Source organism: Microchirus variegatus (assembly GCF_963457635.1).
Source record: "Microchirus variegatus genome assembly, chromosome: 16".
In the NCBI taxonomy this organism is placed as follows: Eukaryota; Metazoa; Chordata; class Actinopteri; order Pleuronectiformes; family Soleidae; genus Microchirus; species Microchirus variegatus.
In genome coordinates this window covers 20,386,515-20,402,692 of record NC_139817.1, presented here as the reverse complement: position 1 = coordinate 20,402,692, position 16,178 = coordinate 20,386,515, and the positions used below count along the sequence as shown (strand labels likewise).

The 16,178-nt window shown below is 44.1% G+C and overlaps 1 protein-coding gene across 8 annotated transcripts in view; it reads right to left on the bottom strand.

Moving 5' to 3' along the window:
- The window catches only part of pbx3b (pre-B-cell leukemia homeobox 3b), a gene marked incomplete at both ends in the record, with an annotated part of 53,393 nt that overhangs the window by 7,257 nt on the left and 29,958 nt on the right, over positions 1-16,178 (bottom strand). For 4 of the 8 annotated variants that reach the window (XM_083902706.1, XM_083902708.1, XM_083902710.1 and 1 more), the window contains 3 exons: positions 1,065-1,200; positions 2,266-2,456; positions 3,407-3,648. In XM_083902706.1, the coding sequence (XP_083758832.1) occupies positions 1,065-1,200; positions 2,266-2,456; positions 3,407-3,648 (569 nt within the window). Of the gene's footprint in view, positions 1-263; positions 294-1,043; positions 1,201-2,265; positions 2,457-3,406; positions 3,706-16,178 lie in introns of all 8 variants that reach the window. The other 4 variants (XM_083902705.1, XM_083902709.1, XM_083902707.1 and 1 more) reach the window with 3 other exon arrangements.

The following is a 16,178-nucleotide window of genomic DNA, read 5'->3' as shown; positions in this document are numbered from 1 at the left end:
GACACATTTGTACACACATATGGTGAGGACATGGGTCTAATGTAAAATATGGCTCAATCAGAAATGCTGACAATTATTATCCACTTTTTTTAGACATTAAAAGTCAAATTTGAATCATTAAGTCAAGGATGGCATAAGCATTCATCCAGTAGGTGTGAGGGAGGGAGTTTCTGTGCAGTGGCAAACTGTGAGGCTATTACAGACATTAAACAGAAGAGATACAAAAAATGAAAAACAGTGGATCAGGAGAAGTTATGACATACCTGTGATACTGTGATGGTGCTTCCCACCCCCTGAAGGCAAAAAAGAATGGGCTTTTACAGTATCTGACTCTTCATGACTACACTCAATATACCCCCTCAACACCCCCTCCCCACACAGAAAAAAACACTGCAGATTATTGTAAAGATTCATGTTTCTCTGATATTGTGTCTCATGAGGACAAGAACAGAACAAAAGGGTATGAGAAATCTAGATAGTCGTCACATTCACAGCAGGAAAAGAGCACAGGCTAATAATACTCTGGATGTGGGGATTTAGGTGTGAGAGATATCGCCTTCAGGTTTACCCAACAAGGAGGCGCTGTTATATTCTATGTGAAGTGGTAAAAGTTGCATCTTTTAAGTCTAAAATATAACTGTGAATTAGCGAATTAGAGTCCTGCAAGGTTGCCTGAACAGCAGTCATACACATAAATGCCAAGTATGATCCAGTGTCGTGAAGCACCGGGTTTTAACTGCTTTTCTTAAAGTTATGTGATGATGGTATTTTTTTTTTCCCTTCCAAGCTTATGACCTGAGCAACAGAAAAAAGAAGACATGGATGGGAATGATGGGGGGGAGGAGGGGGGGGGGGGGATAAGATGATATAGGCCTCTCCTCCCTGTGGCCCTGCTGTGACTGACTGGGACCAGCCTTGACTGAAGCATCATTAGGCAGTCACAATGTCAAGGTTAGCTGAGGACATTGTGTCTTGGTGGTGTGACCTACGGTAACTATCCCTCTAGGCTTTAGCCTTTCCCATAGTGATTACCCACCAGGTACTGTTAGATGAGCACTACCCACCTGGGAAACTGTGATGCTGCACTTCTTAGCCAGCTCCTCTTTAGCCTCCTCACTGGGATACGGGTTGCTGAGGTGCGAGTAGAAATATTCGTTCAAAATTTCTGTCGCCTGCTTGCTGAAGTTTCGCCTTTTCCGCCTGAATGGGAAGAAAAACGAGAGGAAGGCAGAGCAGACCTATTAGTGGGACCGGCATTAACTCATCCATTTGGATCGCACAAATTGCACAATCAATCTCACACATAAATGGTGAAAATAATCAGGAATAGGCTCCAAGGGCCCTCAAGAGCAGAATATAGCGTGCTGCTCCAAGAGTCCTGTCAACCCCACACAACACAAGAGCAAACCCCGGCCAATAAACTGACAAGCGCACACACACACACTTGCACACAGACACAAACAAACACACAGTCACAAAACACATACAATGTTTAATTTGGTCTGTTGGTCTCCGATCTCCAGTCCAAGCGTGTAATGTGTAGAGTTTAGTGCAGCGGATGGGTGGGCTTCGTGATGGAGCGCAAAGCCCAGTCGGAGTGCATCTTGGTACATTATAGAAATCACGGCATGCACAGTTGAGCATTGTTCCTGAAGTGCCACAGCCCCAGGGATCTCCAGTAGAAACAAGCAAACTCTAACTAGATCTGGGTCCCCTGCCCTCCCAAGGGTACTACTTATCATGTTGTTGAGCATTTGCTTATTTTGCCTTGTTTACTGCGTTTCGCACAGGCAGTGGGCAGCAATTGTGCTTCCACTTGGCTTATTTGGCCCCAACTTGTGCCACACTCTGCAGAGCACCACGCTGCACCACACTGTTAGTGATTAGAGTAATCCACAACACCTGCTGATGACCTCCCCTCCATCTATTACACATGACTTGGTCCCCATTTCATTTGGTCGTAACTGCTCTCAGGTGTGAGGACATGATTGTCTTGAAAATGGATAATGTGTGGAACATGGACATAATTAAAATCATGCATCTGTGCCGTGCTCATACTGTGAGCTGTGCCAGAAAAAGACAACAAACTTCAGACCGGCGCACAGTTTAAAAATGACCTTGCCAACTGCATGTGCTTATTTATGGGTCACACAGAAGCAATACAAGTTTCTGGAAACTAAACACACGCACACACACACATACGGTCCATGCAGAGTATATATATACACACACACACACACACACACGCGCACACAATCCACTAACCTGGCATCAAGGAATCTGGAGCGCAGGATCATGACAGCCTCACAGGTGCTCTGTTTCAGTTGCATCTGGATGGAGCTGAACTTACGGTGGATGATTCCCACCATGCGCTCGATCTCTTTAGGAGAGATGGGCCGCGTGCGAGACTGTTCCCTCAGCAGGTTCATCACATGTGTAGTGAATTCGTTGCACGCCTGACAAAAAGAGACAAAAACGTACGTTGTGTAAAATAGCCAAAAGTCAGAGCAGTGAGGTTTCTTAAAATGTGCAAAAACCTCTTTGATGATGGCCAGACACAATTTTCATAAAGGGAATGAGTTCATTACACGGAAGCTCTTTGTGTTAAGAGCTTCGACTGAGTGCACTGTTTACATATTGCTTTGATGCCATAATAGGTGAAGTCAATCGTTGCATATACTGTAAATGCAGATTTGCAATTTGGCCTGGCCCTAATGCAGAGTGAATTCAAACAGCTTTTTGTTAAACCAGTGGTTCATACATGATTAATTAGAATAACTCATTTACGTAGTGCACACTTTAGCTCATTACTCTGAGTAAAATTTGTTAAGTATTTACATTTAGATAATTAAAACCTGGAAACACCCTTAAGAAAGATGCATTTACTCCAGGCGAAGTGCTTGTGCCCCCACATACCCACCTCCTCTCTCAGAGAGCACGGAGTAAATTAGTCTAATTTACCTCACTGGCTTGCTGAGGCATCACAGTTACACCTTCTATTTTCACCCATAATGCCTCTGTGTTTAATGGCAGGCTTAAAGTGCTAGGTGAAGGAGATCATCCTTTCATTTAACACAGATGATTAAGGCACTCCTTTGGATCTCTGTAATCAACTACAACACAGTGCATTATTTTTCTAAGCTGACAGGTTTCCTCTGTCTCACATATTCTTCACAATTTTCCAGCTAATGTAGAGAATATGCTGCACTGGGCTTCCTGAAGCAACGAGAACTATATCATGTATAACTCATTAGATTTGAGATATTATGTGAAAGCAAGCAGGGATTTCAAAAGGCCAGGACTGGGGTCATGTGTCTGTAAATGATATTAAAAAAAAGATATGTTTTCCCTTTATTCATTGCAGGAAAGTGCATGCTTAGTTGAGGTATCTGGAGGTGCTCTGTACCTGTTCATATTTCTCCAGCTCCGTGTGGTAGATCTGTCTGATCTGGGTGAGTTTGGCTCTGTAGTCAGAATGTTCGATGGAGTTGTCAGCCGCCCCGCCCGAGGCAGCGGCTGCAGCTGCGGCGGCGGCAGATCCGCCGCCTTTCTCTGGTCCTGCCACACCCTCCGCCAATAGCATGTTGTCTAAGCGCATGAGCTGAGGATCCGGGGGGTCCTCTTCCTGGGCACCGCGGATGCTGAGACCTGCACGGGAAAGACAAACAGGGACACGAGGTCTTATTTCTGCAGACGTGTAGTGTGCTATCGTGACATGCTTCCTGTGCAGGTAAGAACTGGCTGCTCTGTGTGCATGTGCTGTGTTCCCCATGTCTGTGCCTGTTCTCTTTTATTTACACAGTGCGCTGCACAATGTGTGTACAGGAAGGCTGACATGACAGCAACATCCATAAACTGACAAATGCTCAATGGTGAAGTGGCACTTCTACTGTGTGAAAGGATGAACAGAAAACTATACCTCTAGTGTCTCTGTCTCTGACACACGGGGTTTGTGTGAAACCCAGAGAGTAACTACTGTTTCCCTTCATTTCTCTTTGCTTGTGAGGTGTGAATCTTGTGTTATTTTATAGCCCTGATTTTGCAGTGTTCTAAGAAGTAATAAAAATGCGCTGGTGAAATAAAAATCTACATACAGCAGAGTCAATTTTAAGTGCTCATTTGTGAATCCTGATTTCTGTCTCAGATCCTGCTGTTTATTTCCTCTGGTTTGTGGTCTCGCCAGTCTGTCAACAAGTCGTAATCACCCAGCAGATAGCCCATGTGCACACCTGGATGCTATTGGCAATGCAAGCACAGTGTCTAGATTTACAGAGTATAAACAAAGGGGGGCGGGGGGGGAACACTGCAGGTCGAATTACACACACACACACACACACAAAAACAAGCTCAAGCCATCCAGTCAACAGCAATAAGTGGATAAAAATGTAGCTCAATAGGCAGTAAATACTGAGTGGCCACTCGAACGTTATGATTACCAGAGTTGTTTCAATTCAATAATCCCTCCTGCAATTCAGGGTTTTTCAACAGCTCATTACAGCTTCATTAAGATATGGCTAGCCTCTGGATTCTAAATAAGAAGATTAGTAGCTCTATTGTGCCAGCCAGTAGGCATGCAATCAGAAAAAGCCTTTTACCATGTTTTGACCGACTGACCCTGCACACCATCCACAGGAGTAAATCATGAAAACATTCCCTCTTTCTCTTTTTTCTTTCCTATAAACACAATCCCGACTGAAAAAATAAATTAGCAGGCACATCATATTATCGCCACTCCTCCTGACGCTTTCATCTCTGTTGGTGTTTTGTTCGGCTGCACTGCCACTGAAAAACAAATTTGGCTCTATTTATGGATTGGCTGGCTTTGAGTCTTTTTAAGTGTAATGGTGTGAGAGGAGTGGATGAATGTGGCTATTTGTGTTGGAGACATTGAGATGCTGGACAAGGCTCCATCAGGCTTGCAGAGCCAAGCCATCCATGTGGACAATATGCTGCTGCTCCACTAACCCTCATCCACATCACACTGCATCTGCACAACTCCACCCAAAGCACTCATTCTGGATAGGCTTCACTGTTTCAATTCCAGTTTGCGCGGCGAGAAATAAAAAATGGCACTCGATTCAAATGTTGACTGACCAGATGCCTGGCCACATATCTCAACATGCGCTAATAGCTGGGTTTTTTTTGTCTGCCACTATGGTTCATATTTTCCTAATTCAGTATTTACTCCCACTCTCTGATTCAACACAAGCTCAGCAGGCTGCACTTTCCTTTGTGCTGTGGGTGGTGGTAAGTAGGTAGGCACGTTTTTCATGTCAGGTATATTAAATATAACTCTGGGACGCAGCATACATTTCCACACCAAACCCAGTTGTCACTTTCACTCCACTCACTCTATATCCAGGGGAAATGCTGCTGAGGGAATTTACAGGGCTTTTCAGCTAAATGGGCATAAATCACTGGTTTCATTCAAACTAAATAATCACAGGCCATAAAGAGCTACTTGTCTCTTACCATATATTACCACAAAGTTCCTGTGTGCAATAATGTGGCCATTCATAGCAAAGGAAAACAGGGCGAGACATTAGAAAGTGACATGTAATCCTGTTAGTGCACTGACATGTGGAGTGGCCGGGACACTTTTATCATACGTGTCCATTTCTATTTGGGAAATCAGCAGGATCAAAATGATTACTGTGCTGCCCCGAGAAGCAGACAGCCCTGCAGGAGTCCACCAGGGTGTATTTGTGCCACAGCTGTTCTGGCTGGTCATTTATAACACATATGATGTTGGGAGGGAGGTTATATGATATGATGCCCGCCATCTCAAACACATTAATGCAAGAAATGTAAAAGAAACAACAAATACAGTCCACAGAAAAACACCACCTTAAAAAACAGGTGAGATGTGTCTCTGTCTCGCTATTTGATTCGCACCTTTATCGGAGGACAGTGGATTCACTGTCTGAGCTCTGCATCGTCACACAACTTCCACAAAAACACGCTCCGGCGAGATAATATCTTTAATTTGCTGTGTGGTTGACAAAGCTGTGTAGTAACTTGCAAAAATCCACATTCTCGCGCTGCAATGCTGCCTTGCCTACTCATATCGTTATCCTGTATTTGTCTGATGATACGGGTATTAAAACAGGTTTTACTAGCCGAGTTTAGCTCTAATCCACCTCCACAGTCAAAGTGGGATTAATCTCAGTGCAGCGGTAAAGTGCAGAAGTTGTGTCACCTTGATAAAGCCTACGAGCAGTAGGAACTTGAGAATGAAAAATCTATATCTGGTCTAGTTATTTCATAGAACTCTGATAATGCCGGCTCACTTAATTACCAGAATACATTTAATGATGTAAAAGGAAAGGGGAAGAAAAAAAAAAACTGAAATTGAGGTAATAATGTAACATGTCCTTAATCAGCCTCATTTGTCATTTAACAATACAGGTGGAGTAGCTGGGGAAAAAGCACTTGCCTATATGATTGTTCCTCATTTCTCCTCTGTGGCTGAGACAAAGGAGACATTGTGATTAATCCATCCCTATCAGTCTGGGGTGGTTCTCCCTCTCATTTTTTTTTAACTGGTTTCACCGCCTCTATCAGATCTAAGGAAGTAACAAATTTGACAGATAAAGACAATGCAGCCCTTTTCTCTCATACTCTCCCCTGTTCTCTGTTTATAATCATTTCCGGATCAGAGCTGTTGTCTCGTACATCATTCCCTGCTTGACGCCTTGACAGTGATCTGAGCTCACTGCCTCAGCTCACTGTCCTTTCCTCCCACCTTGCCCCCCCCCCCCCCCCCCCCCCATCTGCCCTCTTTTATTCTGTGGGCTTAGCTGACCTTTGGCCCTGTGCTTGTTTACTCTCATCACTGAAGTGTGAGCAGGAGAGCCATAAAGGCAGAGTCCCGCTGGGTTAATGCAGCCTGCTGAAGAGGGAAGTGGTTGCTCTGGGCCTCCTCACCTCATTCTCCTGCACTGGCTGCATAGTCAGATGCCAAAAAACCAACAAGAAAAGCATTGCTGCCTGCAGATAAATCCTAAGGATTTTTTTTTCCAGGGTAATATATTCTCTTTATGTCTGTCTGTGATGCAGTGAAGTCTTTTTTTTTGTTTGGGTTAGGTATGACATCCAGTGACTCCCAAAACATCCTGTTCATTGCAAGTAACCCTGCCCTTCTGCAGCTTCCCCGGTGCCTCCAGTGCACAGCTCCGGCCATGTATCGACACTCTGTTCATCTAATTGCATTGATCCGCAAAGGTCTCCCAAAGCTAACTAATCGAAACAGAATTTATTTTCTGTCAATATTTGCAAAGGTCATCTCTCTTAAAGCTGTGGAGTAGACGGTGGAAGAGGAGGGAAGGACCGCAGCATTCTAGCCTGTTACTGAGGCTCATCCAAGGTGAGCTTTAACTCGGGCTTGGCACTCATGATCCAAGGCTTCTAATCCACCATGCTATTAAAACCCGCTGCCAAAGCAACACACTAGAGACCACAGAGGGCTTAAAGTATCCATTTCACAAAGAACCCAGTGTCAATACAGCCATGTTCCACTTCTCCTTTGACTTCATATCATCTCCTTTGTCGTGGCGCCTGGATCAGTGACTTTCAGCTCCAGAAGTGCGCTGTTGGATCAAATTACCATTGAAAATCTTTTGTTCTGACAAAAGAAACATAAGGAGCTCCTCTTTCATCGATGTTCTTAAAGGCTTTTTTAAGCTTGGCCTACATCCACATGGCACAAAGAATCTGAGAGAATGCCTGCGGGCTCTTGCTAGCATGTACAGTAATTAACATGCCATTAGCACATTAATACACATTAACTATTCCCAATGTTAATGGCAGAGTTATTATCATACCTGATACCACACTGTGGGGAAGCACTTTGCGCTTACTTTCATTGTTGAGTGAGCAGAGAATAATAATTTGGGGAGGATGGTTCACAAATGTCAGCAATGCTGACGAGACCTCCAGACTCAGCATCCACGTACATGTTGCTAACATAAAAAAAAAATAGTACCATTTCTGAAAACTGTACAGCAGCATTGGATTTAAAGGTGAAGTTGAAATACTGGAGGCGACTGAGAGAGTCTGGTGATTAAATGCAGAGTAAAAGGAGGCAAGGAGCGGGCTCTAAACCGGGGAATCCCTGTCTAGAACGATGATGTATTTCCTCCCAGTGTGGTGAGTGATAAGCTAATCAGCCACGCTGACAGTGAAGTGTTACAGCCCCCCAGTGCTGGGTCAAGACTTCTCCCATCATACACCAGCAGCACACGCTAAACAGACAGCGCATGGAGGAGGAGTGGTGCAGGGTAGTGACAAAACGTGGCTCTGGTCAGAAAAGAAGATTTCAGTTCAGGTAGCCTTTGTCCCTAGATGATGATGCACAATGCCACCCCCACCCCCACCCCAAAAAAAAGAGGATGCTGTGACAGTGAGTGCAGGGGGGGGGGGGGGGGCTTGCCACTCTCGACCCACGACTCCCAAGACATTCAGGGAGCGGGGGTGGGGGAAGAGGGTGGGAAAAGACAACTCAAACAAACATCTTGAAGACATTTTGCCAAGCACACCAAAATTAATCACTGTCCCACAGTGGCACTGACATTTGTGGGAAGTGACACACAACATGACAGACTAGAGGGAGAGGATGAAAGGAGTGCGAGGGAGGGTGGGAGGGCCGGGTAAACAAGAGCCACTGTCACTTGCTGTGATTGTGTGTGTGTGTGTGTGTGCGTGCATGCGTGCGTGCGTGCATGTGTGATTATATGTGGACGTGTGAGTGCCTGCTTTGTTTCCTGCCCTCTCAGACTCCATGTGGGCAAACAGCCAAGTAGTGTAGTGATGGCTGACCAGGCCTGGTGGTGGCGGCCGCACGCAGAGGTTGGGGAGAATGGCCAAACGAGTGGACAAGACTTGCAGCACAGATCATGCTGACTGACCCTATACAGGACACATACAGCACGGGGGGCTCCAGCACAGGGATCACATGGTTCACATGGTCTGCAGGTCACAGGATGAGTCAGTGGGACACGTGTGTGTGTTAATCATACAGACGATGAACATAAAAGAAACAGATTTATCAGGAAAGTCTGAGATTACATTACACTGTGCTGTAGGTAGACTCAGTGTTAAGAGACAGTTATTGCATCTTGTGTTTCAATATTTCATTTTCTCCCCCCCACCACCTATATTATGTTAGCATGTTTTTCTTCTTTCTTTTCCTCAGTTTCATTTTATATTTCATATATTAATGGTCTTTAGCTGCTAGCCTCAATTTGCTGCAAAGGTAGGCTGATTTGTTATTCAGACCTCAAGCAAATAATGCAAATGTGGCACTGAAAGCCACTTATGAAATACCCAAAGGCAACTAATCACTCCTCCTCTCGTTCCAGCCTTTCTGCAGCCTCCTAATTAGAAGATGGAGATTGCATGAAACCAGGTCACACAGCAGGTCTTGTACACACCGATAACCAGGCATATACACAGGCAAAACTGCACCCAGACACCAAACCAAGCATGCATTATTTTAAAGGCTAGAGGTGAAAAAATAATGCTATTCACATTATTAATCCCATATATTTCTCTGTGTGCTTCTAAAGAAAGGGTTTAGGCTTGAAGCATTTTTTTTGTATGTGCTCTGTTTTCTCTCGCTGTGTGTATGTGTGTGGGTGCTTGTAAATATGTGTGTCTGCGTACACTCGTGTCTGCATGTGAAGGCTACATGCGCACGTAAACAAAGAAACGGCATTGGTAGCATACAGCCAACCATGATCCACTGCCAGAGAGATTATTCTTTGCAGTGGCATTTCTACAAGAGAGTTGACAGTCCATCATTTAGATTTTGCAGTGTATCCAAGAAAAGCCTGCATTGCCTGAAGCAGAAGGAGCTGCTCTTTCCTTCAGTGTCTTTCATAGAAGAGAATTCAGCTCCAAATTGTAAAGCCAGAATCCTTTGCACGCTGTGCTAATGTGTAAGGACTCGGCGTCGAGGCAGCTGAGGATATGACAACAAAATGAGACCGCGTGTGACACTCCGATTCCCGCGCATCTCTTTGTGAGGATTGATAAAGCTCAGAAAAACACATCCACCCCGGGTGTCAAAAGAAGAGCACTGCCTCTGGAAGCAATCTGAGCCCGATGTCGCAGGTTATACTGCTGGGTCTGCAGAGTGCAGTGCAAGGAGTCGCTGGGCAGATCAGGTCCATTCCAAACAACAGCTTGTGACAGAAGCAGGCCAAAGAGGATGTTGAGACATGTAGAGACTTAACAGGCAGCCGGCCGGCCATCCACTCTTTTTCAGCTCTCTTTATCCCCTACACATCAATTCCGATCCATCGCAAGCTTCTTTTAAAGAGCGCAGCAGAAATTCACGTTACATATTAAACAAAAGCAGCAAAATAACTGCAGAGGTTTCAAAGGAAACACATGAATGATAAGTGGAATAATATACTCTCACTTTTTTTTTCATTTGACCTGCTGAATAGTTTTATTGTACACCCACAGATCATAGTCCACCCTGCGAACAAGGTAGCAAAAAAGGTTATTTGGCGCTAATTATTCCCAGCATGTACTTTACACACCATTTAATGAGTTAGAGTGGAGGCGTGGCCATCGGCTGTGACTTGCTTGCCCAGTTATCCAAGATAAACCGAGCAATCTACCTCACGTCACCCCTGTCATGTGTACCAAGTCCCCCTCCGCATCCAATTCCCTCCTAGGGCTTCATTGGAGCATAGACAAGGCGCCACTGAAGCAGCACAACAGCTCCTGTAGTGTCTCCGCACACCAGCAAGGGAAGAGATGTGGGGGGGAGGGGGGAGGTGGGGGGTTAGTGGAGGAGCTGGGGGCTCGCTCTCATAATTACAATAATTAACAGTTGCAGATTTAATTGGAAGGGAAGGCATTAACGGGAGGAACATTGCGGTGACGTGTGCAGAGGGAACCTTTGCTGCAAGCTTTTGTCTTCTCTGTACCTAATGGTGCCTTGGCAGCGGTTGGCAAACGCTGACATAACACAACACACCACAACCAAGCAGAGGGTTCAGACGGTGGGGCTTGTCAGACTGGAGGCAGATAATTAGGTGCCAGGTTAATGAGAGCACAGACTCTTGATGGCATTTGGTTACTGTATGTGGGCAATTAATGGCTTTGTTTTTGTGTTTTTTATTGCCCACTTGAGTGGAAAACACTATGCATTATTCACCTCAGGCCTGCTCATGGTGTTTGATGGAGTAAAAGTGAGTCTGGCTAAAGCCCAATTTATACTCCTGCGTAAAGTGCTCTGCGTAGGTTACGCAGAGACTCTGCGTCGCCTGTCGAAGAGCCTCTGCGTCGTCTCCGTCACTCCGTCAAGGGACAACGGAGACGGCAAGAGCTGCGATTGGTCCTCAGGACAGGCCGAGCTAACGCTGCTCTGTGCCGGCTCACAGTGCGCACCCGAGCGTCCACAGAGGCGGAGCTCATCCCCGCCGACAACGTCGCTGCCAAACTATAAATACGTCATATCTTAACACACACAGCACATGTTTAGACTCTAAATGGCCAATTTCTCGCCTCAAATTATCTTAAAACTGCGTTCTGTGACACAGAAAAGTGAGAAACGGCCACTGTTTCAACAACAACAACCTTTCTCTCTCTCTTCCTCTCTCGACGCCATTGCTCACTGTAGCCAAAAGCACAACAACCTTGCGCAGCGACCCCTACTGATCGGGCGGGAAATTGCAGCACGTATCCGTCACCACGACGCAGAAGTATAAAGGCTCGAGTCGTCTCCGTGGTGACACAGTTGGATAACGCATACGCAGTCGGAGAAGTATATTGTGACCTTAAATGCAATGCACCATACTATTGAGTTGTGTTTTGGGAGTGCTCTGCCACTGGTCACCGACCGTGATGTTAAAATAGTGAAAACATTGAAGTTGCAGGTCATGTATGGGATAATATTGCAACATACACACTTTAGAACAAAGAAAGCAACCCATGTGGCCGTGTTTGCTCAGTTAATTCAGCATGTCACATTCTATAATGTATTTCCAAAACTCCACAACCCCATTGAAAAGCCGCACTTTCATTCTAGAGGATTTATTGGCAATGAATCCACTGAGAGGATTCTCTTCTTCAGCCCAACCACTCGACGCCTCCTGTTTTGGAGTTAGTTGTTCTCTTTGCCTGTGGTGGCCAATTAGAGTGCAAAAAGATAAATGGGCGTCCACAACTTTGATGTCCATCTTTTTAATAAGCTTTGCTTAAGATGACATCTGTGTGAAAGAGTTCAATATCTTCACAGTGGGAGAGAAAAGAGGTTTATTCTAAAATGAAATATCATGTAAATACTGCTGGAGGTTTAGGCTGGGTGGGGGATCACAGTGTCGACTGTGACTCTGGCGTTGGCATTCATTATCTTCCACTGCAGTTGGGCAGATTAGTCAACCAAAGATTGTTTTTTAGAGCCCTGTGAAATCCATCCCTTCATACGACTAAATCAGCTTCAGCATCAACAGAATTATTATCAGTATTTCAAAAATGTGTTCGCATATATAGAATTATATTAAATCTGGAAAAATAGTATGCAAATGTATTTACTGTGTAAATAAAATAAAAAACAAACAGACGTGCTTGTCTGAAATGCAGTGTTAATGGGAGAATGGTGCAGTGTAACAATATCTAAAATGGTGGGATAAAGTGTGGTGCATGAGTGCGTATGATTGTGCAAGAGAAAGAGAGCATATATCTAACCTGGCCTGCGGACGTGCTCCTTTATACGTGTGTGTAACTCAGTCAGGAATAATGTAAATGTCTGGAGAGTCTTAAGACTGAGCAGGCCTGTATAAAAGCACCCTGTTTCAGGCTAGTAAAACAAGTCAATAAATACAGCAGAGAAGCCGGTGCTGTCTGCGGCACTCTCCTGAATGAAAACAGAGGTGAACTGCTTATTTTCAGTCTGGCACCAACGGCTGACAGCGGCATTATGGGCGCTCATACATTCTGACTATCACTCGTCACAAGCTATATCTGTCAACATTACACTTGAGTGCATTTAGATGTAAAACAAGTGTTTCCTGGGAAGAGAATTTATGACCTGATGTGGTCAGCAGCGAAAGTGAACTAACTCCTCCTTCAGCGGCGTCTGAACCATGGCTATGACGTTTTTTTTTTTTTTTTTTTTTTTAAAAAGACTTCTTCTCCTCACCCACTTCCTCAGTGTGTCTCTGCTGCTGATTCTCCCAGAGAGAACAAACACAGCATCACATTGCTAAGCCTCGGCTCGGAACCACTTACTAATGGGAAAGCGATGACACAGACCTGCACAAAATGGAAACACCATTAAGTAGGCAAACACTTCACTGTGATAACTGCTACCTGATTACAGTGGGAAAACACGACCAGGGTTCTGCTTTTTTGTCATCCTGTGTCAACACTTTGGGAAAGCAAATATTTCAGTGACTACCCTCCCTGCACTTTAATCCATATGGTGCATTCTTGTTTGTCACCACAGATGTTCTACCAGGATGGGATTTCAGAATGGAAAGTAGTCCTTGTCTACAGGCAGAAGCTGACTTGACTTGAGAAGCGACACAATGAATATACACAAAGGTCACACACCGTATCATATCAGGGCCAGTGTCAATCCTTTATTAAATTACCTGGCTATCTTATTTTCTGTCACTGCGCTGATACGGGGGTTATCTTTTTCATTTTATGTTGTGGATGTTCAGGGGATTATGCATTAAAGATTAAAAGCGTGTATATCTAACACCTCAGCACAACAAAATGCAATAGCTCACACAGTGCACGGCTGATGTGTGTGAAGGAAAGCGGGGCTGCTATAAAACAAATCTTCAGCAGCCAGAACCGGACAGGGTTTATTCTCCTCAGACAATACAAGCTGTGACTATACAGAATGTTTCAACCCTAAAATACTGTGGTAAGCAATACAAATCCCTTGGACAAAATGAAATGTATTAAACATGTGGATTTCATAAATCTCCCTCTCCTCAGCCTGGGTCAGAGGTATATTCACTATAGAGCTCAGCAGACACTTTTCCCCCAGCATTGTTACTCTGAGTCACAAGTGCTGCGAGGTTTCAAAATGAATGTCAGCAAAAGCTGCGTGTGTATGGCAAACAGCAGATCCTCACAGTAAAACGGTTCAAATCACTTACCCCTGCTACTTTAGAAGAGTATTACAGCGGTGCAGGGATTTAAAGGGCTGCTGGAGAAATGTTATAGATGAACTAGAACTAAGATATGCATTGTAGATGCGAAAAATGCCGTGAAGATGAATCATCCTGGACGGTTCTCCAGGTTTATTTTCCACAGTGTAGATATTGGAGGGGGGGGGGGGTGTTGGGGGGGAAGCCATTTGGATCCAAGCACTCCAACACTGTTAAACACCCAACTGGGATCCCTTTAACCTTGAGTAGCGTAGCAAAGGTAGAGGCAGCCAGGGGCTGTGGTGGGGACTGGCCACCACAACTCCCAGTGCCATGCTGTTCCACAGTGGGGGCCCAATATGGCCAGATTGCCAGAAAGAGAGGCAGAGAGAGAGAGGTGGCGCTACACACCCAGAGCAAGGAGGAGATTGTTCATTTGCCACAACATCCATTTAAGCCACCCCATTATCTGTTAGTTTTGTTTTTCCAAACGATTCTGCCTGCGGTAACCTCGGAGAGGAGAATGCAACGACGTGCACCTCGGAGCATCTGTTGGTGGCTTGTTCATTAGACACACCCACTAATTATTTAGCCGGTGTGATGGATAACCTGTGATCGTTAAAGATCAGAAGAGCTAACAAAAGATCGGGAGTAATTATCATTGCACTGCGGTTCCCACTAATAAGTGAAGGACTTAGCAAGTAACATGGATGCACAGTTTAACACTCGGGTCATAATAGTTTAATCTGTCTCAAAACAACAGATTCGGGTATTTTTATTTACTTCAAACCTAAAGCTATAGTAAACAAATCAGAGCTGATGTATGAATGTTATCTGTAACTGTGCACTTGCACAGGAGAAAAAAGGGATAAAGATGGAAGATAAATGATTCTGCAAAAACACACTACTAATACATTTCAAACAAATAATGAAGCCCACAACCCACGCGTCACTTCAATTCCTTTATATGATTCAATCATGTTTGTGACAACTGACTATTACTTCATCATTTCATAAAGACAGATTAAAAACTTGTCAAATTAAATATTTAACAGGGGCTGCAGGCAGTGGTGAATTTTTAAAGGAATAACACAGATTGGAGATGAAATAAAGGAACCTATATGCATATTTTATGCCATAGGGAATTAATGCATATATTTTCCTTTAGGCCACCTACTTTGTAATAAAGAATAGTGATTGTATAGATGTGGTAAAGCAGCACAGTGGAAATGATATGAAAGAGAAATTGGTTTTACATAATGATGTCAAAAGGAATATGGCTCTGCATGGTCATGTGGAATAAAGATAAGATTCTTTTTCTCCGTGAGTGAATATTTGGCTAATGGTTTCTTCATTTTCCTAAAGAATAAAGAAGTCAGCTTTGTATGAACCATGAATGAGCTTTCTATTGAATGAAGTTAACAGTTATCTTTCAATAGCTGAAGAGATTTGTTGGAGAAAAAAAAAAAATGAAAAAAAAAAAAAAAAACCATGTGTGGAGCAGTATCCTCTTTGTCATCTGTTGAAATAAAGAGAAAGTGACAAGTGACAGTAACTGCGATCACGTTTTCAACCGAGGAAAGATGGTTTGAAGGGGAAGAACAAAGCAGTAACATGTGAAGCAGAGAGGGTTAAATCTCAAACAGAGAAGAGGCTGCATTTCATAAAGTCAGCATCGATTGGAGTAAACAATGACTGATCAATACACACATAAAAGACTCCCTCTAACAAAGACTTGCATGTAGATTTCATATATCATATCTCACAGTGTGAGAGTAGTGGGAGAATCAACTCACTGCAATCAGGTGTGTGTGGCACTGATCGGCGTTGTTTTAAGCCCTGGTGTGGGGACTGTTCAAAGTCTCCAGTCCAAGTATGCAAGTACGTACTCGCCAAGTACGGGAGTACACAAGTACAATCTAGCTGCCAAACTATAAATACGTCATATCTTAATGCACAAAACACGTTTGGATTCTAAATGACTCATTTCTCACCTCACATGATTTTAAAACTGCATTCCCGGACACAGAAAAACATTTATTTCAGGTTTATATTTGT